Below are 24,746 nucleotides of genomic sequence, written 5' to 3' on the forward strand. Positions count from 1 at the left end.
CACAATTATATATAAAACAGATTTTAACTGCTTCTGCTTTCTGGAAAAATAATTACATCACTACTGTGTTTAATTTTTATTGCTACATTTACCATGTGCTCTGGGACACCAGCAGTAGATGCCACTCCAACAGTGCTCCGTGAAGGCAGAGCAAGCGATAAAACTACAATCTGTTCACAGCGGGTTGAATTCTATGTTTCTTAATGAGGAGCTGTTTGCAACGGCATTCCACAAAATACATGGCATTACTATGATCTTTGTTTCTTCGCAAGAGATCAGATCGCATGGAAGTTTATTGGAAAAAAGGTACAGTACAATGAGGAGAGTTCCAGAAACACTATCGCACCATGTATTCCTAGTCATTACTACTAACACAGTTCTAATGAAGAGTCTCTACACACAGATGAAACCAGGAGCACTGTTGCTATGGGAGCACCTTAAAATGTTTTGTTGGAACAGCTGCAAGTTGAGTAATATATAGCTTGCAAATAATATGAAAACTGGTACATAAGACACATTTTTCCAGGTATCACATGAATTTAAAGTTGTTGAGGTTAACTGCATGTCTCCTGCTGCATCACAATTCCTTTCATGGTCTAATAGGACAGATGCTGTTTGAGTCCCCTTCTCCAATGTTATATGTAAGGTGTATGTCTCATTGGTATGAAGTTGCAGTGGATGGTTGTATAAACTTGATAATAAGTGCCATGAAAAAATTATATCTCTCACCTTTAAGTAAACTCATTTCATTTTTGGATATAGATGTCAAAGAAAACAAAGTTACATGCAAAGTGGAAGAGTTTTATAGTTTTATTTTCTTGCACTAGTAAACAGCCATAGTCCCCCAGACAGGTGTTTTATTTTCTTACAATAGTGAACGGCCGTAGTCTCACAGACCTCCAGTCAAAAGGATGGACATACAATAGCAGAATAAGGGTATGTTGTCACATTTGAGCACCCAATCTGTCTCTTGTATTACTTTACACTGCAAAGACATTCAGCAGTGACATACAACAATACATTAAGAAGAATGGTTGTAACTATTTTCAGATCATACCTGTATACAGTTCTGACCTACGGGTCAATCAAAGCTATTTTAGTAACAATTTTTCAACGAATACGCATGGCTTTTATATACCAATTCCCTGTAGTGATTAATGTGAATGGTATGTGTAAGTAGATTTGTTATTTTATTCTTTACAAATAAATAGAGTGAGTTCGGATGTTATTCCTTGCACCTAAGATTGGTACCAGATATGTAAACACTTAAGTAAAAATATCAAGCTTTGGTTGTAGGATGTGAGGTCCGCCAGTTGCAGTTTTGCATACTACAATTTTAACTGCAAACAAGTGGAGCTGCAAATCCAAATGAAGAAAATCAAGCTGAGATTCAACTGTCTATGCAACCCACCCCTCCCCCTCCTTGGACTTTGAAGTTCATACCATTGACATTTGTTTGTTGAGTCACCTTTAAGGGCAGATAAAAGATACTAATGCCAAATGCTTTTCAATGTTATCTATATTTAACACTACGACTAAAAAGTTACAGTACACAAACTGAGGCCTATACCGTTTCCTTGGACAAAGTTATGATTTTTTTACATCACAAATTTAGAGCACAGCATGAAAAAAAAAAAAAAAAAAGTTTTCCGACATTTTTCATGAAAAATCTGAATGACATATAGTAATTTTTATACAGTATATCACCTTAGTAGTGCCGACATACTAGATGCTTACGACTATGGGTCAACTCATTACTTAGTAACAGTTCTCTGAAAATCTGGTAATTGGTGTCCGACTAACGACTGAGTACACACATCTTTCAAACCTGAATTTATCAAAAATGGTTGGTTAGGATAATGCTATTTGACAGTTGAGACATGTAGGTATCCATGCACCAAATTGACGCAAATTTGAGATGGTCGCCTTTATCATCCGCTGTAAGATTACACGGAATGACATACTTATATCGTCCAAACATAATATACCACCTGTGGTATGCAGACGTGCAGCTGTTCTTAATAAAATCGTGACATTAAATGACCTGTTCTGAGAGATGCGCAGTCATATTTGCAGTGTATGTGATATCATATTGCGAGCGTACATAAATGCACCACAATAAATCGGAAGTAACTGTATAAAAATGTAGTTCACATTGGATTGAGAAGCAGGGACTCATTCCCATTTCTGTTTCAACGTACTGTGTACTGAAATAATTAATTTTATTAATTTTTTTCGTTGATGGTATGTCTAAGCAAATGACACCAACTTTCTATAAAAGTTCATATGGTAAAGAAATCTGACAATTTCTACTGCACCTCATAGCGTTGTTTTGAATGGCAATTGCTGAATAAAGAAAGCAATGAGAAGATAAATCGGAAACAATTTTTTGAACAGCTTGCCAAACGCCCCAAAAACACTCGAATCACATCGTTCTCACTCTAGATTTGAAATAGTTCTTTATGTTATTCGGCAGGAATTACATACATTCAGTCATAAACTCATGTGAGCTAAAACAATTGAAGTTCGAAATTTAGTTTTGACAGGGATTACTGGAAATAATTTAAAATCTTTGACCACGAACTTTCTTTGTGACCGAACAGTTTTGGATTATTTGTATGCGAGAGTGAATTGTTTAGATATGACAATTAGGTACTCAGTGCTGGACTGCTGTTGGATTGTGTAAATGTTGTTGTTTGTTTCTAGTGACAGTGAAAAAAAAAAAAAATAGATTTTTTATGATGAATCCCTGAATTAAGGTGGCTCTGAGTGTTTTTCAGTTTTTTCTTTTATTGCGCGCAAGTGGACAGCTATGGATGAGTTCGTGAAAGAAGAATCCACAATCATTTCGCTCTCGGAACACGGAAATTACGATGTTTGCCAAGAAATCAGGGCTGGAAGAAAAGGAGGAGAAGACGGGAAAGAAGATGAAAGCAATATATGTCTAGCAAAGGACTGTACATCATTAGGAAATAAGAAAGACATAAATGGAACTGAAGAGAATAGGTCAGTATTAAGGGTAAACTCTGCTTCTGAAGCAAATCCAAGTGATATGGAAGGGTGTAATAGGATGAAATTTGTCGGGCAAGAAAACAAATCTGACTGCTTTAAAAAACCAGTTTCTGGTGGTAGGCCCACGAAGGGGTAGAGGTGTGGGGAAAGTGAAGAACTTTCATCCAAATGAGTCTACAAAAGGCGCAAGTGCTTCTCCCGATGAGAATGAAGAGCAGCTCGATTGTGCACCAGACTTGAATGTTTCAGTCAAAGGGACGGTTGATTCCGAGAGCACGAAACTTCTCTCTTTAGCATCAGCCCAGAAGTTGAAAGAGAAGTCTGTACCACTCCCCTACAAAGAACCAACCTGGAGTGGTATACCGGAAGCAGATTATGGCCTTGAAGTTCTAAAAGATGGAAGGATTATAGAAAGAATTGAACTATCTCGCAAGCCATTCTATGTTATTGGCCGCTTGTCGACATGTGACATACAAATGGCTCACCCAACAATATCGCGGAGATGATCAGAACTCCTCCGGATTTTACGTGTATGATTTGGGTAGCACACACGGCACTTTTCTAAACAAGTACAAAATTAAACCAAATATTCACGTGAGGATTCAGGTAAGAGGAATGAAAACTGATTGTCTTATTTCACAACCAAAAGTTCTCCTACATGTTATTGTGCTAATTGTGTATATGAGTCTTAACAAGTAGGCCATTAACAGCAATTTCTTACATGTAAAAATGTAGTGCTGAAAGTATGATTTCGCAGCAGACTCAGGATATCAGAGTGATACAGTTTTTTTCCCCTTCCTGTCACTTGTTGTATTATGGTTTTTTTAAGTTTTTAAAATAACATTTCTTCACTGTAGTTTAAATTATTTCAGACAAAATATCTGGAGCTGTTTTCAGTTATTGAAAATTCATAAAGCATTTAATTGAGGTATGCTCCAATCAAAGTTTATTTTTTCTTGCAGCTATTCAACTGATTGAGAACAAATATTTCAGTCTAGTAATAAGAACTCAATGCATGATATTGTCAGATTGACAAGTTTATTGCTTAATGCATTAGTTCAATAGCAAGTGTGTGAAATATAGAACATTGATTTACATCTACATCTATATTCTGGCAAATCACTATGAGGTGCATGGCAGAGGGTATGTCCCATTGTACCAGTTATTAGGATTTCTTCCTTTCCATTCACATATGTAGCATGGGAATAATGTTTGTTAGAATGCCTCTGTGAGTACACTAATTATTATAATCTTATCCTCATGGTCCCTGTGTGACCAATAGATAGGGGGTTGTATATCCCTAGAGCAATCATTTGAAGCCAGTTCTTGAAAATTGGTTAATAGACTTTCTCGGGATAGTTTACATCTCTCTTCAAGAGTCTGCTATTTCAGTTCTTTCATTATCTGTGTGACACTCTTCCATGGGTTAAACAAACTGAACATTTGTGCTGCCCTTCTCTCTGTATACGTTCAATATCCCCTGTTACTCCTATCTGGTACAGGTCCCATACACATGAGCAGTATCCTAGGAATGGTCGCGCGAGAGATTTGTAAGCAATGTCTTTTGTAGACTGATTGTGCTTCCTCAGTATTCTACCAATAACCCAAATCTACCACCTGCTATACCAATGACTGAACCTATGTAATCATTTCATTTCATGTACCTGCATTTTATTTCCCTACGTATGAGTTGGCCGATTCCAGCAGTACTCTTTGACATTGTAGTCATAGGGTACTACGTATTTTCATTTCGTGAAATGCAAAATTTTAAATTTCTGAACATTTAGAGTAAGTTGCCAATCTCTTCACCTTGCTGAAATCTTATCTGACAGAATATTCATACAGCTTCTCTCAAATAGCACTTCATTATAAATAACTGCATCATCTGCAAAAATCCTGATTTTTATTATTAATGTTGTCCGCAAGGTCATTAATATACAATATGAACAACAAGAGTCCCATCACACTGCCCTGGGGCACACCCCAACCTACTTTTACATCTGATGATGACTGTCCATCTTAGATAACATGCTACATCATCTTTACCAAAAAGTCCTCAATCCAGTCACAAATTTCACTTGATACCCCATATGTTCATGCTTTTGAGAATAAATGTAATTGTGGTGCTGTGCCAAATGCTTTTCTGAAATCAAGAAATACTGCATTTGGGTCATTCCATGTCTATTCAACCATTTGAGAAAATGTTCTTAAGTTCCCCTGCCAATTAGTTCCAGATTTTTTTGGGTCATCAGTCTACTGACTGGTTTGATGCTGCCCGCCACGAATTTCTCCCCTTTGCTAACCTCTTCATCTCAGAGTAGCACTTGCAACCTAGGTCCTCAATTATTTGCTTGACATATTCCAATCTCTGTCTTCTTCTACAGTTTTTGCCCTCTACAGCTCCCTCTAGTACCATGGAAGTCATTCCCTCATGTCTTAGCAGATGTCCTGTCAACCTGTCCCTTCTCCTTATCAGTGTTTTCCACATATTCCTTTCCTCTCCAATTCTTCGTAGAACCTCCTCATTCCTTACCTTATCAGTCCACCTACTTTTCAACATTCGTCTATTGCAACACATCTCAAATGCTTTGATTCTCTTCTGTTCCGGTTTTCCCACAGTCCATGTTTCACTACCATATGATGCTGTACTCCAGACGTACATCCTCAGAAATTTCTTCCTCAAATTAAGGCCGGTATTTGATATTAGTAGACTTCTCTTGGCCAGAAATGCGTTTTTTGCCATAGCGAGTCTGCTTTTGACGTCCTCCTTTCTCCATCCGTCGTTGGTTATTTTACTGCCTAGGTAGCAGAATTCCTTAACTTCATTGACTTTGTGACCATCAATCCTGATGTTAAGTTTCTCACTGTTCTCATTTCTACTACTTCTCATTACCTTCATCTTTCATCGATTTACTCTCAGACCATACTGTGTACTCATTAGACTGTTCATTCCGTTCAGCAGATCATTTAATTCTTCTTCACTTTCATTCAAGATAGCAATGTCATCAGCGAATCGTATCATTGATATCCTTTCCCCTTGTATTTTAATTCCACTACTGAACCTTTCTTTTATTTCCATCATTGCTTCCTTGATGTACAGATTGAAGAGTAGGAGCGAAAGGCTACAGCCTTGTCTTACACCCTTCTTAATATGAGCACTTCGTTCTTGATCGTCCATTCTTATTATTCCCTCTTGGTTGTTGTACATATTGTATATGACCCGTCTCTCCCTATAGCTTACCCCTACTTTTTTCAGAATCTTGAACAGCTTGCACCATTTTATATTGTTGAACGCTTTTTCCAGGTCGACAAATCCTGTGAACGTGTCTTGATTTTTCTTCAGCCTTGCTTCCATTATTAGCCGTAACGCCAGAATTGCCTCTCTCGTGCCTTTACTTTTCCTAAAGCCAAACTGATCGTCACCTAGCGCATTCTCAATTTTCTTTTCCATTCTTCTGTATATTATTCTTGTAAGCAGCTTTGATGCATGAGCTGTTAAGCTGATTGTGTGATAATTCTCGCACTTGTCAGCTCTTGCCGTCTTCGGAATTGTGAGGATGATGTTTTTCCGAAAGTCAGATGGTATGTCGCCAGACTCATATTCTACACACCAACGTGAATAGTCGTTTTGTTGCCACTTCCCCTAATAATTTTAGAAATTCTGATGGAATGTTATCCATCCCTTCTGCCTTATTTGACCGTAAGTCCTCCAAAGCTTTTCTAAATTCCGATTCTAATACTGGATCCCCTATCTCTTCTAAATCGACCCCTTTTTCTTCTTCTATCTCATCAGACAAATCTTCACCCTCATAGAGGCTTTCAATGCATTCTTTCCACCTATCTGCTCTCTTCTCTACATTTAACAGTGGAATTCCCGTTGCACTCTTAATGTTACCACCGCTGCTTTTAATGTCACCAAAGGTTGTTTTGACTTTCCTGTATGCTGAGTCTGTCCTTCCGACAATCATATCTTTTTCGATGTCTTCACATTTTTGCTGCAGCCATTTCGTCTTAGCTTCCCTGCACTTCCTATTTATTTCATTCCTCAGCGACTTGTATTTCTGTATTCCTGATTTTCCCGGAACATGTTTGTACTTCCTCCTTTCATCAATCAACTGAAGTATTTCTTCTGTTACCCATGGTTTCTTCGCAGCTACCTTCTTTGTACCTATGCTTTCCTTCCCAGCTTCTGTGATGGCCCTTTTTAGAGATGTCCATTCCTCTTCAACTGTGCTGCCTACTGCGCTATTCCTTATTGTTGTATCTATAGCGTTAGAGAACTTCAAAAGTATCTCGTCATTCCTTAGAACTTCTGTATCCCACTTATTTGCGTATTGATTCTTCCTGACTAATGTCTTGAACTTCAGCCTACTCTTCATCACTACTATATTGTGATCTGAGTCTATATCTGCTCCTGGGTACCCCTTACAATCCAGTATCTGATTTCGGAATCTCTGTCTGACCATGATGTAATCTAATTGAAATCTTCTCGTATCTCCCGGCCTTTTCCAAGTATACCTCCTCCTCTTGTGATTCTTGAACAGGGTATTTGCTATTACTAGCTGAAACTTGTTACAGAACTCAATTAGTCTTTCTCCTCTTTCATTCCTTGTCCCAAGCCCATATTCTCCCGTAACCTTTTCTTCTACTCCTTCCCCTACAACTGCATTCCAGTCGCCCATGACTATTAGATTTTTGTCCCCCTTTACATACTGCATTACCCTTTCAATATCCTCATACACTTTCTCTATCTGTTCATCTTCAGCTTGCGACGTCGGCATGTATACCTGAACTATTGTTGTCGGTGTTGGTCTGCTGTCGATTCTGATTAGAACAACCCGGTGACTGAACTGTTCGCAGTAACACACACTCTGCCGTACCTTACTATTCATAACGAATCCTACACCTGTTATACCATTTTCTGCTGCTGTTGATATTACCCGATACTCATCTGACCAGAAATCCTTATCTTCCTTTCACTTCACTGACCCCTACTATATCTAGATTGAGCCTTTGCATTTCCCTTTAGAGATATTCTAGTTTCCCTACCACGTTCAAGCTTCTGACATTCCACGCCCCGACTCGTATCCTTTCGTTGATTATTCAGTATTTTTCTCATGGTAGTCTCCCCCTTGGCAGTCCCCTCCCGTAGATCCGAATGGGGGACTATTCTGGAATCTTTTGCCAATGGAGAGATCATCATGACACTTCTTCAACTACAGGCCACATGTCCTGCGGATACACATTACGTGTCTTTAATGCAGTGGTTTCCATTGCCTTCTGCATCCTCATGTTGTTGATAATTGCTGATTCTTCCACCTTTAGGGGCAATTTCCCACCCCTAGGCCAGAAATATGGCTTGTTAAAGAAGGTGGTGTGAACCGGAAATTGCAACCCGAATCTGGCAATCTATCTTCAGACCCAACTTCAGGTATTAATAATTTTGGAACTATTCTGCACAGTCCAGTGAAATTTTTAGAACCCAAACACCCACTAAGAGAACACACTCTATGAATCAAAACACCAACAACTTATTTCTGAGGGAAAATAAAAAATTCCAAAATGTGATTTTAAAAAATGTAATATGTTAAAAGGTATATATTGTAGGTGCCCTCTGTGCCAAATATAATTCACTCAAAAAGGATATAATTTTTTTGTGGTAAGCTAAATGTGGCCTAAACACACACAGAACTCATCTTGCCCATATCAGTCACACAAACAGAGTTACATGCACACAAATACAAAAATTTGAAAAATTATCTGAAAAACATGGATTTTCTAAGTGTGGTAGCACAAAAGGGACAAGTGATATTCAAGCCAAATTTCAAACACTGCTGCATAAGTAGACCATAATATAATATGTGGCAAAATTTCAACTTGTTATTGCAAGACATTTGTGTACAATAAAAGTTGACAGAGCTGTATTTGGTTACGTTTCTTTTAACACGATTTAGCAAGTAATAGTGATGATGCAGACAGCTTGTTTCTGATAAAGTTGCAGCAATTGTTGGAAACCAGTAGGCAACAGAAAGTTAAACAATGGTAGTTTTCAAACACAGAATGAGTCATTGTTAGGCAGGAACAACAAAGGAAACAAGCAACAATTACAGGTTACTCATGTTTTTAAGGTTCTAGTTCAGACTGGTCTGTACTGTTGTGGAAAGTCAGTATGGAGGCAGAAGAGTGTATTAGTGGTGCTATTGTTCAAACAAGTTGCAGTATTGGTAGAGCACAAGCATCTGAATGCCATAAAACAACATATGGAACAAAATGTGGCATTCGCTTTGTACTGTATGATCTGGATGATTTGGACCAAGATTTGTTGCTATGGAGATCCGGGATACACCCTGTGGGCACAAGAAGTACAGTTCCAGGAAACTTTAGTGTTTGAGGATTAGTATTCTTTCCTACAAAGAAGTTGTTTTGATCCATTTCAGATTCATAAGAAGACAGAGAAATTGATATAAAATCACTATTGAAAGTGAATTAGTGCATTGGACTTAACATGAAACCAGGACAAAAGTTATGTTCCAGGTGTGTTACACTGCTAAAAAATGAAGAATATTCTGATAATTTACACGACTGTGACGAAGAGTATCGGCCACCTACAACCACAGCGGATGAGCAATTAAATACTTCAATGACAGCTCTTGGTTTGTCTCTCATGAAGACACACAAAGTTGGGAAAAGAGACAGGCCCAGCAATGCTAGAAGAAAACTACAAGAAGCTCAAATGGAATTAAAACACAAAATACCTGACGCACTAATGGTGGAAGAGGAAGAACTATCTGCTCCAAAGGAACAGAAATCATGCCAGAAATGCTCTGATTTGAACAAAATTGTGCATGATTTGGAAGAAAAATGTGCCATATCCACTCGCCAGAAAAAAGTAGCTATTCTTACCCTTGCACCTTTCAGCTGGTCTATTGACTAGACTGCAAAGGAATTCAGTGCTTCTACATATATGGCGAAGCAAGCTAGGAAAATAAAAGCAACCCCAAGGAGTGCTCCCACAACTTCGGCAGGCTCAGGGAAAGCAATTGAGTTCAGAAAGAAAGGTGCTAGTGTCGGAGTTTTATGAAAATAATGACAATAGCGGAATAATGCCTGGAAAAAAAAGCTATGTAACAGTGGAAATGGGAAATGTACATGTACAGATGCAAAAAAGATTGTTGCTATGCAACATATCAGAACCCATCTAGCACGGATCCCACACCGCTGAGCAGCATTCAAGCAGTGGGAGAACAAGTGTACTGTAACCTACTTCCTTTGGTTTGGGATTGCATTTCCTCAGGATTGTTCCAATGAATCTCAGTCTGGCATATGCTATACCAACGATGAACTTTATGTGATCATTCCATTTTCTCTCCCTCTATTCGCTTAGTAGGTTCCGACTCTTTGTGACCCCATTAATCAAATCACGCCACTTGCTCTTACTTTGTTCATTAAATGACTGTGGGGAACTGTATTGAACGCCTTGCAGAAGTAAAGAAAGACGGCTTCAATGCTGCTCAGCAGTGTGGGATCCGTGCTAGATGGGTTTGATGGAAGAGATAGAGAAGATCCAACGGAGAGCAGCGCACTTCGTTACAGGATCATTTAGTAATCATGAAAGTGTTACGGAGATGATAGATAAACTCCAGTGGAAGACTCTGCAGGAGAGACGCTCAGTAGCTCGGTACGGGCTTTTGGTGAAGTTTCGAGAAGATACCTCCACCGAGGAGTCAAGCAGTATTGCTCCCTCCTGTGTATATCTCACGAAGAGACCATTTTAAATCACTCCTAATGCATGCTCCCAGATATTTTGTGGAATTAACTGCTTCCAGTTGCTGACCAGCTATATTGTAGTTAAACGATATGGGATCTTTCTTTCTATGTATTCGCAACAAATTACACTTGTCTACATTGAGATTCAATTGCCATTCCCTGCACCATGCCTAAATTCGCTGCAGATACTCCTGCATTTCAGTACAATTTTCCATTGTTACAACCTCTCGATACACCACAGCATCATCTGCAAAAAGCCTCAGTGAACTTCCGATGTGATCCACCAGGTCATTTATGTATATTGTGAATAGCAACGGTCCTATGACACTCCCCTGCAGCACACCTAAAATCACTCTTACTTCTGTTATCTAGGAACTCCTCAATCCAGTCACACAATTGGTCTGATAGTCCGTATGCTCTTACTTTGTTCATTAAACGACTGTGTCAAATGCCTTGCGGAAATCAAGAAACACGGCATCTACCTGTGAACCCGTGTCTATGGCCCTCTGAGTCTCGTGGACGAATAGCGAGAGCTGGATTCCACACGACCGTCTTTTTCAAAACCCATGCTGATTCCTACAGAGTAGATTTATAGTCTCCAGAAAAGTCATTATACTCGAACATAATACCTGTTCCAAAATTCTACAACTGATCGACGTTAGAGATACAGGTCTATAGTTCTGCACATCTGTTTGACGTCCCTTCTTGAAAACGGGGATGACCTGTGCCCTTTTCCAATCCTTTGGAACGCTTCGCTCTTCTAGAGACCTACGGTACACCGCTGCAAGAAGAGGGGCAAGTTCCTTCGTGTACTCTGTGTAAAATCGTACTGGTATCCCGTCAGGTCCAGCGGCCTTTCCTCTTTTGAGCGATTTTAATTGTGTCTCTATCCCTCTGTCGTCTATTTCAATATCTACCATTTTGTTACCTGTGCGACAATTTAGAGAAGGCTCTACAGTGCAGTCTTCCTCTGTGAAACAGCTTTGGAAAAAGACATTTAGTATTTTGGCCTTTAGTCGGTGATCCTCTGTTTCAGTACCATTTTGGTCACAGAGTGTCTGGACATTTTGTTTTGATCCACCTACCGCTTTGACATAGGACCAAAATTTCTTAGGATTTTCTGCCAAGTAAGTACATAGAACTTTACTTTCGAATTCATTGAACGCCTCTCGCATAGCCCTCCTCACACAACATTTCGCTTCACGTAATTTTTGTTTGTCTGCAATTCTTTGGCTATGTTTATGTTTGCTGTGAAGTTCCCTTTGCTTCCGCAATAGTTTTCTAACTCTGGTTGAAATTTCTGGGTCATGCCACCTTCTTTTACAAGTCATAATTCTGGAACTAATTGGCAGGGGAAACTAATACTTTGTACACGAGTGTTCCAACATGGTAGAATTAGTGTACTGAATTTCAGTCAAATCTGAGACTGAGCTGGAGCCCGTGGTTGAAGTGACATGGAATGAACCATTTATGTAGTTGCCTTGATCCAAAGCTTTCAGTATGTCATGTGAGAAAAGTGTGAGTAAGGTAGCACTTGATTGATGTTCTTGAAAATGATGCTTGTTGGCATTGTGGAGGTCACTCTGCTCAAGATGCCTCATTATGTTTGAGGTCAGAATATGTTATAAGATTCTACAACAAATCAATGGCAAGGATATTAAATAATAATTTTGTGGATCTCTTATGCTACCCTTTTTGTAGATGGGTGTGACCTTTGCTTTTTTCCAAGAACTGGGCACAATTTTTTGTTTGAGGGACCTGTGATAATTATAGTTAGAAGAGGGACTAACTCAGCCGCAAATTCATTCCATCAGGCTCTGGAGCTTTGTTCAGTATTAACAATTTCAGCTGTTTCTCAACACCATTGACACTAATACTTATATTATATGTGTTGTTTCAGTGGTACGAGTATTAAATTGGAGCAATTCTGGATTTTCCTTTGTAAAGGAACATTTGAAAACGGAATTAAGCATTTCAGCTTTTGCTTTGCTATCCTCAGTTTCAGTTCCTCTCTCATTCGCTAGGGACTGGACACTAGCTTTGGTTCCATTAACAGCCTTTACGTACAACCAAAGCCAAAATTTCTTTGTATTTTGTGAAATGTCATTTCATAATATTCTCCTATGCTATTCATTGAAAGTGTCGTGTGTTGCTCTCTTGAGAGCCAAATGTGTTCCATTCAGTATCTCTGTATCTATACCTCTGTGCTTTGTTTAACACCTGTAATGTAGTAGACTGTTTCCTTGGAAGTTTCTTTACAATGACTGTATATCATGGAAGTTCCCTCCCATTATGAACTGTTCTACTGGGTACATATCTATCCAGTGCATGGTCAACTACTCTTTTAAACTTGAGCTAGAGTTGTTGTACATGCTTCTAACCTGTGCTGAAAGTTTCAAGTTCCTCATTGAGATATGACATTACTGATTTTTTATCTAGTTTACTGAATGTATAGAAGTTTCTGCTTGTCTTAGTTGTAGTTGTCCTTTGTACCATGGTAATCATTGTTGCCACAAACACATCGTGGTCAGTGATACCAGTTTCAATGTGGACATCCTCAAGAGGTCAGGCCTATTTGTTGCCATTAGATCAAATATATCTCCATCATGAGTAGGATTCCTGGTAATTTTCAGAGAAGACGTTTAGTAAAGTTCCTCAGGATGTCTTATCACGTCCGCCACTGACAAAAATGTAATTTTCCCAGTTAATTGTTGGATGGTTAAAGTTTCCACCGATGCTTACAATATGATTGGGGAACTTAGATACTTAGATACAAGTGAATTGAGGTTTTCTCTGAAGTTTTCAGTTACATCAGGAGATGAGTCTAATGGGCGATAGAAGGATTCAGTTATCATTTTATATCCACGCCTGATACTGAGTCTTGCCCAAGCAATCTCTCATGCAGCTTCAATTTCTGTCTCGATGAGTTTGAGGTTTTTGTTTACTGTGAAAATACAACACTCCTATTTTTCATTTACCTATCCTTGTGATATACACGTAAATTTTCCCCAAAAATCCCACTGATATGGATTTCACATTTCAATCACCTTTTCTGTACCAAGTATTATTTGAGCTTCATTAGTTTCCACGAGCAGTACAAACTCTGGCAATTTGTTGCAAATGCTTCAGTAGTTCACCATTAGGATTTTAATACTCTTGCCTGTGGGAGGCATTTCTTTGGATCTCACAGTATTACTTGGGGGTTTCCCGCAGCTATCATTACCTGGATCGGATAGTGTCACCTAACATAAAAGACCCTTGTGTGTGCCCCACGCACAGTCAGCTACCTGATTAGGAGCCTATGATGTTTAGTGCACACCTGACCTATTTAGGGGGCCCTACAGTTCTCAATCCTGTGGCACAAGTGCAGGAAGTCACAGTGTAGCTCGTCAAATTTTCAAAATTTCTGGTTCAGTCCTTCCACTCAACTCAGAACCGAAGGGTCACGTTCAGTTGGGGGGACAATGCTGCAAATTGAGAACTTCATTGAAACCCCACGTACAAGGCTGGTCTTCTCAACCTTCTATGCCAGTCCCTGGAATGGCCCGAGAATCCTTTCAGAGACCGGGTGACAGGCATCATTCTTTTCCTAACATGTGCCACAATCTACAGTTGGTTGCACTGTGCGCTCCTGAGGGCCAGACCACCTGTTTGACGCATTGCGGGTGACTGGGTAACACGTAATTCCCAGCCCTGGGTCGACAGGTAAGATTCACACTGTAACATTACAGGACATATTGGGACATATTGAAGTATTTAATTTGGTGTTGAGGAGCTGAAATGTTATAATTTGGTTGAGGAAGCTGGGATCGCTATAAGTTCAAACAAATTGAAGTGGAACGTTACAACACGTACCCCCTGTTACAGGCCAAGCCCAGAGATGGGTGATTGCCTGAGCAGTAAGCTTCCCAAATTGCCAATTGGTCCCTCCGTCAGGTGTTCGGGAGGTGTGACCTGAGGTGTGAACAATCACCTAAGGCCGCCATGTGAAGGTCGGCCACCAGTTGGAAGGGGCGCACCATCAGAGATGCTAGCAATCGTGGGGGATTTCCTCGCGATGCATCATTCATCTTTTCACTCAACTTCTACCATATGTAAACGCAACGAGGCTAATGATTCAAAGTGCCTTCCCACTGCACACGGTTCCTTGTGGTCTCCCGTACTGAAGACGGTCAGTCCTTCGCTACGGTAAATCCGTTTACTATCCAGAAAGGTTAGATGTAATTGCTGGCTCTGTAAAATCCTGCTCTTGTTTACAGAATGGCACTTTGCTTTTGGAGACCACTTCTGATTCTCAAGTGCATCAACTGCTCGCTTCTCCACGGTTAACCTGATCGTATCAAGGCCCACAGACCTTTGAATTCTTCCTGTGGTGTCATTTACACCAGGCTGCTCGACGGTCTAACCGAGGCTGAAATACAATCTTACCTCTCTGGATCATGGTGTCATTGCTGTTCATTGTATAATGAAAAAGGTAGATTCCTCCTTAGTGCCTACCCGCACTCTCTTTCTCACCTTTGATAGGGTAGTGCTTCTGTCCAAGCTCAAAGCAGGCTATGTAATTATCACTGTCTCGCCATACATTCTAAACCCGATGCACTGCTACCAGTGTCATCATTTCAACCACACGAGCATGCCTTGTCGACACCCAGCCAAGTGTGTCGCCTGTAGTAGGGATATGTATGAGGGCGATTGTCTGCCTCCTTCTCCCCACTGTACTAACTGCAATGGTGGCCATTCTGCCTACTCTCGGGAGTGTCCTGTGTATCTTGATGAGCGGGCTGTTCAAGAGATCCGTATAAAGGAAAAGGTGCCAGTTACTCACAAGTTACTGACTAGTCACAAACCCTGTATTGCAAACCCTGTGTTCTCCCGTATGGTGTCTATAGTTCTGTTCTTGTTACCCCTTGCTCCATGAAGGACACGGCTTTGTAGACATGCGGCCTCCAATTCAGCTCTGAGGTCGTGAAATTGTCCAGTGTCAACGTCGCATCACCCCTGTCCGACTGTGCAACAAGTCTCATTGGGTGAAACCACGAGCTACACAACCGGTAGGCCAGAAAGGACAGAAGGAGTACTCCCGTGAAGACCACCTCCATCCCTCCAGCCATACAATACCCAAGTCTTCATCTACCCAGAAAGCCTCAAAGAAGTTCTCCAAAGGCAAATGTTCTTCTCCTTTGTCACGTTGAAGATCCTCTTCTATGGTGTCAGCCCGTGACACCTTAGTCTGGCCTGCCTCCATGTCGCCAGCGCACACCAGCAACCATTTTTCGGCCTTGGACTCCAGACTGACCGTACGAGCAAGCTGATGCTTCTGTGGACCCCATGCAGCAGGATCCTCCTGCTTCTGTGCCGTGTAGTAGTGCCTCTTCCCCAGCTGTCACTCGGCAGTCGCCGAAGTGACACCCCCATGTCCCTTTGTCATGACTCCTCCAACGGAACATTCATGGCCTTCGGTCCCACAGAGAGGATTTATGGCTGCTTTTAGCGTCACAGCATCTCCTAGTACTCTGCCTTCAGCAAATGAAATTGTGCCGTCACGACCAGTTTGAGCTTTCACATTTCCTATTGATTCGTTTTGATCTTCCCCCTGGGGTCGGCTCTCCCTCTCATGGGGACGTCATGCTGCTCATACGGGATGACATTTGTAGTCAACCCATCTCGCTGACTACCAATCCTCAAGCTGTGGCAGTTCGCCTTTTCCTCCCCCCCCCCCCCCCCCCCCCCCGACTTTTTCTCTCTGTACTATATATATGTCCCAACATCATTTTCTGTCGACAGGGCAGAGTTACTTCATCTTATTGGGCAGCTACCTTCCCCATTTTTGCTACTCGGTGACTTTAATGCAGATCATGCACTTTGGGGTTCTCCCAGGATCTATCAGAAAGGTGCCCTCTTGGCTGACCTCCTTAACCAATTTAACCTCTTCTGCCTTAACACTGGAGCACCCTCTTTCCTATCCGACTCCTCGCACACCTATTCCCATTTGGGCCTATTCTTGTGCACTGCCCAACTTGCCCAACGTCTTGCGTGGTGCGTTTTTTCTGACAGCTACTCGAGTGACAATTTCCCATGTGCTCTCCATAATGGCAGCTTCCTAGGGCTGACTGGCTGCTTTGCTCCTCCCTGGTGTCCTTCGAAGAACGAGATTTCCCCAGTTGTGATGACCAGGCTGAAAATCTCACAAATGTTATCCTTACTGCTGCAGAACGTTCCATCCCCCGCAATTCCTCTTTACCACATTGTATCCCAGTCCCTTGGTGGACTGAGGCATGCCACGATGCAATTCGCGCACGTAGATGTGCTCTCCACATTTTTAACTGCCTCCCTACTCTGGTAAACTGCATTCATTATAAACAGGATCGTGCAAATTGTCATCACGTCCTTTGAGACAGCAAAAGAGCTAGCTGGATTTCATTCACTGTTTCTTTTAACAGTTCCACACCTACCTCTGTCATGTGGGCCAACCTCCGACAAATCTCTGGAACCAAGATCCATTCCCCAATTTCTTGCCTGACAGTTGCTGATACTATCATCATGGACCCTATTGCTGTCCTCAACATCTGGGGTGCCATTTTGCTGACGTTTCGAGCTCTTCCCACTATCATGCTGCATTCCTCCATTGGAAATGAGTGGAGGAGGCTTGGGCAATACCCTTCTCTTCTCCGAATCGTGAGTGCTACAATGCCACCTTTCGTAGCTCATCCCGATCCTCCACCCCAGGGCCAGATGCCATCCACATTCAGATGTTGCAGTACCTTTCTCTTGTGGGCGAGCACTTTCTGCTTAACACATACAACCGCATCTGGGCAGAGGGCGCATTTCCTGGACACTGGTGTGAAGCCACCATCGTACCCATACCTAAGCCTGGTAAGGACAAAAACTTTCCTTCTAGCTACCGCCCGAGCTCTCTTAACAGCTGCGTTCCCAAGGTGGTGGAATGTCTGATTCATGCCCGGCTGGTATGGTGGCTTGAGTCTCGACATTTACTAATGAATGCACAGTGTGGATTTCGAGCATGACGTTCTGCAGTTGATCATCTCGTTACTTTGTCCACCCCTGTCATGAATGGTTTTCTTCGGAAATCCCAGACTGTGGCCATGTTTTTCGTTTTGAAGAAGGCCTACGACCCTAAATGCCGTCCTCTTTCCTATCGCCATTAACCCTGTAATGGCCTGTCTTCCGCTGGGCATCTCCGGCTCTCTTTTTGTCGACGATTTTTCCATCTATTGCAGTTCTCCACGCACCTGTCTCACTGAGCGGTGTCTTCAGTGCTGTCTCAATTGTCTTTATCGTGGAGCATTGACAATGGCTTTCGCTTTTACCCTGACAAAACAGTCTGTATGAATTTCTGGCAGCGGAAATGGTTTCTCCCCCCACCTCTGCATCTAGGACCTGTTGCCCTTATGTTCGTTGAAACTACAAAATTTCTGGTGCTTGTGCTCGATAGGAAATTCTCTTGGTCCTCCTAGTGTGTTACCTGGCATCCCACTATACATTGTCCCTCAATCTCCTAGGTGTCCTCAATGGTATTTTCTGGGGTGCCGATCACACTACTCTCCTCCTCCATCTGTAGCGGTCCCTCATCCGTTCAAAACTCAACTATGGGTGCTTTGCTTATGCATCTGCACATCCATTCCTCTTACGCCGTCTCAATACTGTCCGTCATCGTGGCATCCGTTTGGTGACGGGTGCCTTTTGCACCAGTCCGATTGAGAGTCTTTATGCTGAAGCTGCTGAACTACCACTGTCCTACCACTGTGATTTTCTCCTCAGAAGGCATGCATGCCGTTTGTCTGCCACACGTGGCCACCCTTCCTTTGGCTCCATTTTTAATGATTCCTTTGATCGTCAGTAGGGGGCTCGTCCTCTTTTCTGTTACCTCCTGGACTCCGCTTTCGCCACTTGCTACGGCGGCTTAACTTCACACTACTCGCAACTTCCCCAGTGGGTGTGAATCCTTCACCACCTTGGCTTTGTGAAATGGCCCGTGTTAACCTTGGCCTTCATTCACTTCCTAAGGACACCACTCCAGCCTTGGTCTATCTCCTACACTTTCACGAACTTCTCATGGAACTTTGAGATAGTACCTTTGTATACACTGCTGGCTCTCGGACTGACTGCGGGCCCAGGTGTTCCTTCATCATTGGCACCTGTGTCTTTCAATATCAGCTTCCGGCCCACTTCTCAGTACTTACATCCGAGCTCTTCACCTTGTATCAGGCCACAGAGTACATTCGGTGACATGGCCTTTCCAATTGATTCCTCTGCACAGACTCACTCAGTGCCCTCCGAAGTCCATGTGCGCTCATCCCTTAGAGCTGCACATCCAGGAAAACTGTCACTTGATCACTCTTCGTGGAGCCAGTGTCATGTTTCTGTGGGTCCCTGGTCATGTCAGTCTGCCAGGAAACGAGGCTGGTGACACTGCTGCCAAGGCTGCAGTCCTCGTACCTGCCACCGGGAGCAGATTGTTTTAACTCGGCTGGGTATTGGGCTTTGCCTTTTTTAGCCATCGTCATTTGCTAAGTGGCACTACCTCACCACTTTGTACGCATTATGCCCAAATTTTAATGGTTCACAACTTCTGCTGGAATGCCCTTTTTTTAAAACAATTTATGTTCCAGCTTGGGTTTGCCATCAGATTTATCAGATTATCCACCGAAGCAATATGATGAAGGCCATTTAAGTTTTAGTTTTGGACCTCCATTTCTGTATGGTGTTTTTTTTTAGCCCTTTTTCCACATTCCTGTTTTTAGCTGTCTCCCATTCTGCCCATTGGGACTGACGTATAGTCATTTAACTCCTTTCTGTGTTTGTGTTCCTTAGTATTGACTCGGGTGCTTATGACCCCCGTTGTTTTTTGTGCCCTAAAGCCAAACAAAACAAAACAAAAACACGTACATGACTCTCAGGAGCTATTCCAAACCAATTCGCAGCAGCTGTCGATTGTTTGACAGCAGTCAGGACGATTACCAGCTGCTTACGAACATTGACCAACTTGTCCCCTGTTTGAAAACAGCATTCACAGCGGGGCTGCATGTTGGCTGGTGCAATGTATTACAAGGCAGTGAATAAATTAAACATTAAATTAAACTTAAGTAATAAACTTTATGATTTGTGTTGTAAATGAAATATATACATTGCTGTTATAAATTTTTTCATTTCCTCTGAGCTATATGATCATGATTTTCTACAGTTGATAGTCATTTAAGACTTATTTCCCTTCCTTCCTGTGATTGCTGTAATTTTCAAATATGCAATTTACTGTAACCTGCATTTTTGTAATATATCTATATTTACGTGAGTATTCTGCTATCCACAATTAAGTGCCTGGCAGAGGGTTCAGTGAACCACCTTCAAGCTCTCTCTACTGTTCCACTCTCAAACGGCACACGGGAAGAACAAGCACTTAAATTTTTCCGTGCTAGCTCTGATTTCTGTTATTTTATTGTGATGGTCATTTCTCCCTATGTAGGTGGGTGCTAACAGAATGTTTTTGCAATCGGAGGAGAAAACTGGTGAACACAAATTTCATGAGAAAATCCCATCGCAACGAAAAACGCCTTTGTTTTAATGATTGTCACTCCAATTCATGTATCATGTCTGTGGCACTATCTCCCCTATTTTGCAATAATACAAAACAAACTGCCCTGTGTACCGGTGCCCTGTGTACCATTTTCAATTACGCACACTGTTATTAATAATTTGCTGCCATTTCCTTTTGTGATAGTGTTATAGCATTCTGCAGGCAACATTCTAAGAGGAAATGTTTTTTTACCTCTTATGTATTGGTAAAACATTACTCTAGTTGAGCTTGAGTGTTACATCCTGGACCATTACTTCCTTCTATGTTGCCACTTTCACTAATTAAATGAATGTTGTAAGACTTAATTTTACATGAACTGAGGTAAACAGTTTTTTATTTTTTTTTATTTTCGTACTTTCAAGCTGATAGTTATACTGTCCAGCACAGTTCCATGCATTTTACTATCTACACAAAGATTCCATATCCTGTCCCTGGTTATCCCAAAGTTAATTAAACAATTAGCTGCCAAACTTGAATTTCTATGACTGTCAGAATTATAAAAAAAAAAAAAAAAATTGTGATATATGTGCCACATCAAATCATCGAACAACTTTAAAACGTTACTAAAAAATGTTAGACCCAACAGCTACTGACGGGAGAAATAGTTTATTCAAAGCTGACATGTGTGCATACAACCTCAGAACACATACTGATGAAAGCAATATAGCTGAAATAAGCTTGTATAAAACAATAAGCAGCATGTTGCATAAAATTGTTAGGAATTCTTTCTTAAAATATTTGTGGTGGTACATAAAAATGCTGAAAATTATGTGGATAGAAGAGAGAATGAATCATGAATAGAAGAGAGAATGAGTCAAATTAAGGACATTAAACACATTTTGAAGCATTAAAAAATCATGTGTATGGTTAGAGGGGATAAAAATGTTACAGGGAGACCAGAGTTTGTCTGTAGGTAGCACATTAATATGGATATCAACTACAGTAACTTTTCATAAGGATATAGGCTACAGTAACTTTTCAGAGATGAAGCTTGCCAGAATAGACTAGCTGGATAGCTTTTGTACTGGTGACGACAACAGCATTCAAGGCCTTTGACATTTGTGTCCATAAAGTACCACTGAACAAATTTGAACCTTTATCCGTGAGGGGAAGAATTACTGAGATGAGACAGGTGCACTTGCAAAGTAGGGTATTAAAGATAGAAATAGCACACACTCCAGATTACATTTTTTGTGGAACAATTATTAGACATAAAACGTATTAACACAGGAATTCCTCTTAGTTAGGGTCAGTTATAATCATGTTACATATAAATAAGTTTTCAGATATGGAGGAAGAATCTCTTTTTTTGATGTTACTAACATTACTAACTGATGAAAAGCCAGGACTAGTTCAGATGGCAATTGAAACTCTCACGGATGTATTCAACTGGGCCACAGACAATAAATGAACAGTGAACATTAAGAAAACAAATAGCATAAACTTCAGCTTAAAGAGAGGAACATATCTGTCATAGTAAACATAAATGATGATTATGTAGACTGTGTAGCAAACACACAGTTTTCAGGGATAAATATTGTTTATCAATTGACACAGAAAATACTGCCAAAAGAAATTTCGTCAGTAGTGCTCGGATTTATATGCACTGAAAAGTATGAATATATGCGTGCATCTATGCATTAAAAATCTGATAAATATGTTCTAAAAACTTTAAAATATGCATGATAAATAAAATTCATTATTTCAACTTTCTCACATCTTTTAATCCTCCTAAAGTAATCTGATTATACAATTATTCTTAAAACATTAATTAACAAAGTTAATATTTATTACTGTCTGTCTGTCTCTTTCTCTTAGTCTATTTTAGCATAAGTTGCTTTTATTGCAATAAACAACTAAATATTTTTCACAGTTTTCTGGAAGAAATGATTTGCTTCTGTCACTTAAAATGTTTTTATACGAAGACTAAGATCTCTCTACATGACACGAAGTCACAGGACAGTTCCGAAAAGAGGCTACATCACTTACAGAATAACCATTAAGCTGTTTTTCAGATTCTCCTTGTAACACCTTATTCATTTCCTGAAGAAACATTAAACCTGGATTCCCTGCTTCAGTTTTCTCAATTCTGTTGTAAAGACACTTTTCTATTTCTCCTGGTATGTCTCCGGTGACAGCTCTTTCGTAGACCTCAAGGGCAGAAAATAGAGGCATTGCTTTTTCTTCCAAACATGTGATTATGGCTGGGAGTTTACTGAAATAGGTCCTAATAAACATTTATTTACTCTGGAGACTCTCCTCTTGCAAGCACTAATTGTAGCTGGGATACTTGCTGCTTCGTTTCTGTCTATCACGTCCATCACCCTTTTCATGTTTTCTGAATGCTCACTGTAATACAGAGTTGCTTCTATCCATGTTCCCCACCTTATGATGATTGGCTGCGGGGGGGGGGGGGTAAACAAATACATGGCATAATTTCAGTAAATAATTTTTACTCTTTATGGCGCCTTCACAAACGCCTTTTTCACAGAGGAAATTAAGGCATTTACGTCTGGAAAATATGCTCAAATTTCTTCCGCCAGTCGGTGAAGGGCACGCGCTAAACAAGTTATGTGAACTGCCTTGGGATAACATGCCTGCAAAGCTTTAGCAGCGTTAATCATACATGCTGCTGCTTCTGTAACTATCACCAGGAGTTTTTCCTTGTTATCTTTAGCAGGCCACAAAACGCGTAATGCATCACGAACAACCCTAGCAATAGTAGAATGTTTTGTTTTTTCCAGTACTCTGGAGACAATGAGATGAGGTGTTCCTGGTTCAGATTCCGCCATTTTTCCGACAACGTTGGCAATAAATCTCCCACATGAGTCAGTCGTTTCTTCTACAGATAACCACACATTTGAATCCCCAATATCATCTCTGATCTCTTGTATTACCTGAAAAGAGTTATTTTATTGAAAATTTGTAAAGAACATCCATGGTATTATGGGTCTCACTTTTTTGGTGGTGGTAGGTGGTGGGGGGGGGGGGGGGGGGAGGATAAGTATAACAAAAAATATTAAAAATGATTCTTGATCGTAAACTCATTGACACTACAGGCCATGCAAAATGGTATGTTTTGATTTTAAAATATATTTCTGTAATAGATTTAAAATTCTAAAAAGAATTGAAAAGTTTTAATGAAACTTAAATGGAGGGTGGAGGATATGGGGGTAGCTGACATGCAAACTAATTTCATTAAATAAATGTTTAAACTTACCTCTTTGTAAACTTTGCCAAGATAGTTTTTCCTTATTGTTGATTCATCAGGAACTTTTCTTGGTATATTTTTAGAGGAACCTTCGAAATTCTACATTATTTAATTTATTGAATGGGCTGTTGGCTGAAACTAAAGCTTTGCAGAGATCTTCCAAAAAATTATCATTGCCATCATTTCCGCTTCTGATTGCAGAAGATGCTGCTGATAAGGTTGTCTGGATGTTGGAGATATTTTTATTAGCAGCATTTGTATGAGCAGCTGTTGGTAAATGTTGTGTAATCTGGAATTTTGTATCACAGAGCACCTATAAAATGGTATAAAAGTAAAATGAGTTTATTTTCACTAAGTAAAAAACTAACTCGAAAATCACATTTATTTTGAACTTTGAGAAAGCAAAAATAGAACTTACGTGCTTCTCACACACTTGGCACAATACTACATTTCCATCTGGTGTTAGAGTAGAATTTCCATGAATCCTCTGTCGAAGTAATTAATCTTTACTGTTCTTCTCCTTCGGCATTGTGGTAATATGATCTCCTCCTGTGCACACTTCAGAAATCACGAAGAACAATACACTAGTTCCTGATTTATAGGTAGCTGACAATGGAACTTTTCATTCTTGGAAATGTCATTGTTGCCACCAGCAGCTTCGTTTGTTACACAATACAAACCGTACTGACTTTTATGACGCGAAGGCCGACCAAACTTTAAAGGTTTGCCGCATGATTACTGATCGCTATTTAGTTTTTGTTAAGCTGTCGAAAGACATATTTTTATAGTACAGGAACCGCTCATTGCTGATTTCTATGTTCGCCTCATTTTTAGGCGCCTCTTTATGGATTTGTAAATATGACAGAGAAGTAATTCTACACAAACAGAGCAATAAAAGAGAAATTTGCTCTTCTTCTTAAACTATTGTGGTGAAATACTTGTATTTCAAGAATTGTTGCTGCAAAAGTAAAATATGTGCATAAATAAGCAAAAGTTATTTATATATGCACTAACCACTTAAATATCCATTTATATGCTCTATCATGCAAATATGCAAAAATCCTAGCTCTGGAACAAATACTAACAAAGAGATAGAGGGGCTCGCCAGTACTTACCTCAGCTCAGATAAACACAACTATGTAGGATGAAAAGATGCATGAATGG

At 40.4% G+C, this 24,746-nt stretch overlaps 1 protein-coding gene across 1 annotated transcript in view; it reads left to right on the forward strand.

Annotated features, from left to right (window-relative positions):
* Positions 1-2,812: 2,812 nt before the first annotated feature.
* LOC126310132 (kanadaptin-like) overlaps positions 2,813-24,746 on the forward strand; it is a 236,880-nt gene continuing 214,946 nt past the window's right edge. The window contains 3 exon segments of the mRNA XM_049992109.1: positions 2,813-3,006; positions 3,077-3,511; positions 3,513-3,618. Of these exon segments, the coding sequence (XP_049848066.1) occupies positions 2,813-3,006; positions 3,077-3,511; positions 3,513-3,618 (735 nt within the window).

The sequence above is a fragment of the Schistocerca gregaria genome, unplaced genomic scaffold, assembly GCF_023897955.1.
Source record: "Schistocerca gregaria isolate iqSchGreg1 unplaced genomic scaffold, iqSchGreg1.2 ptg000394l, whole genome shotgun sequence".
In the NCBI taxonomy this organism is placed as follows: domain Eukaryota; kingdom Metazoa; phylum Arthropoda; class Insecta; order Orthoptera; family Acrididae; genus Schistocerca; species Schistocerca gregaria.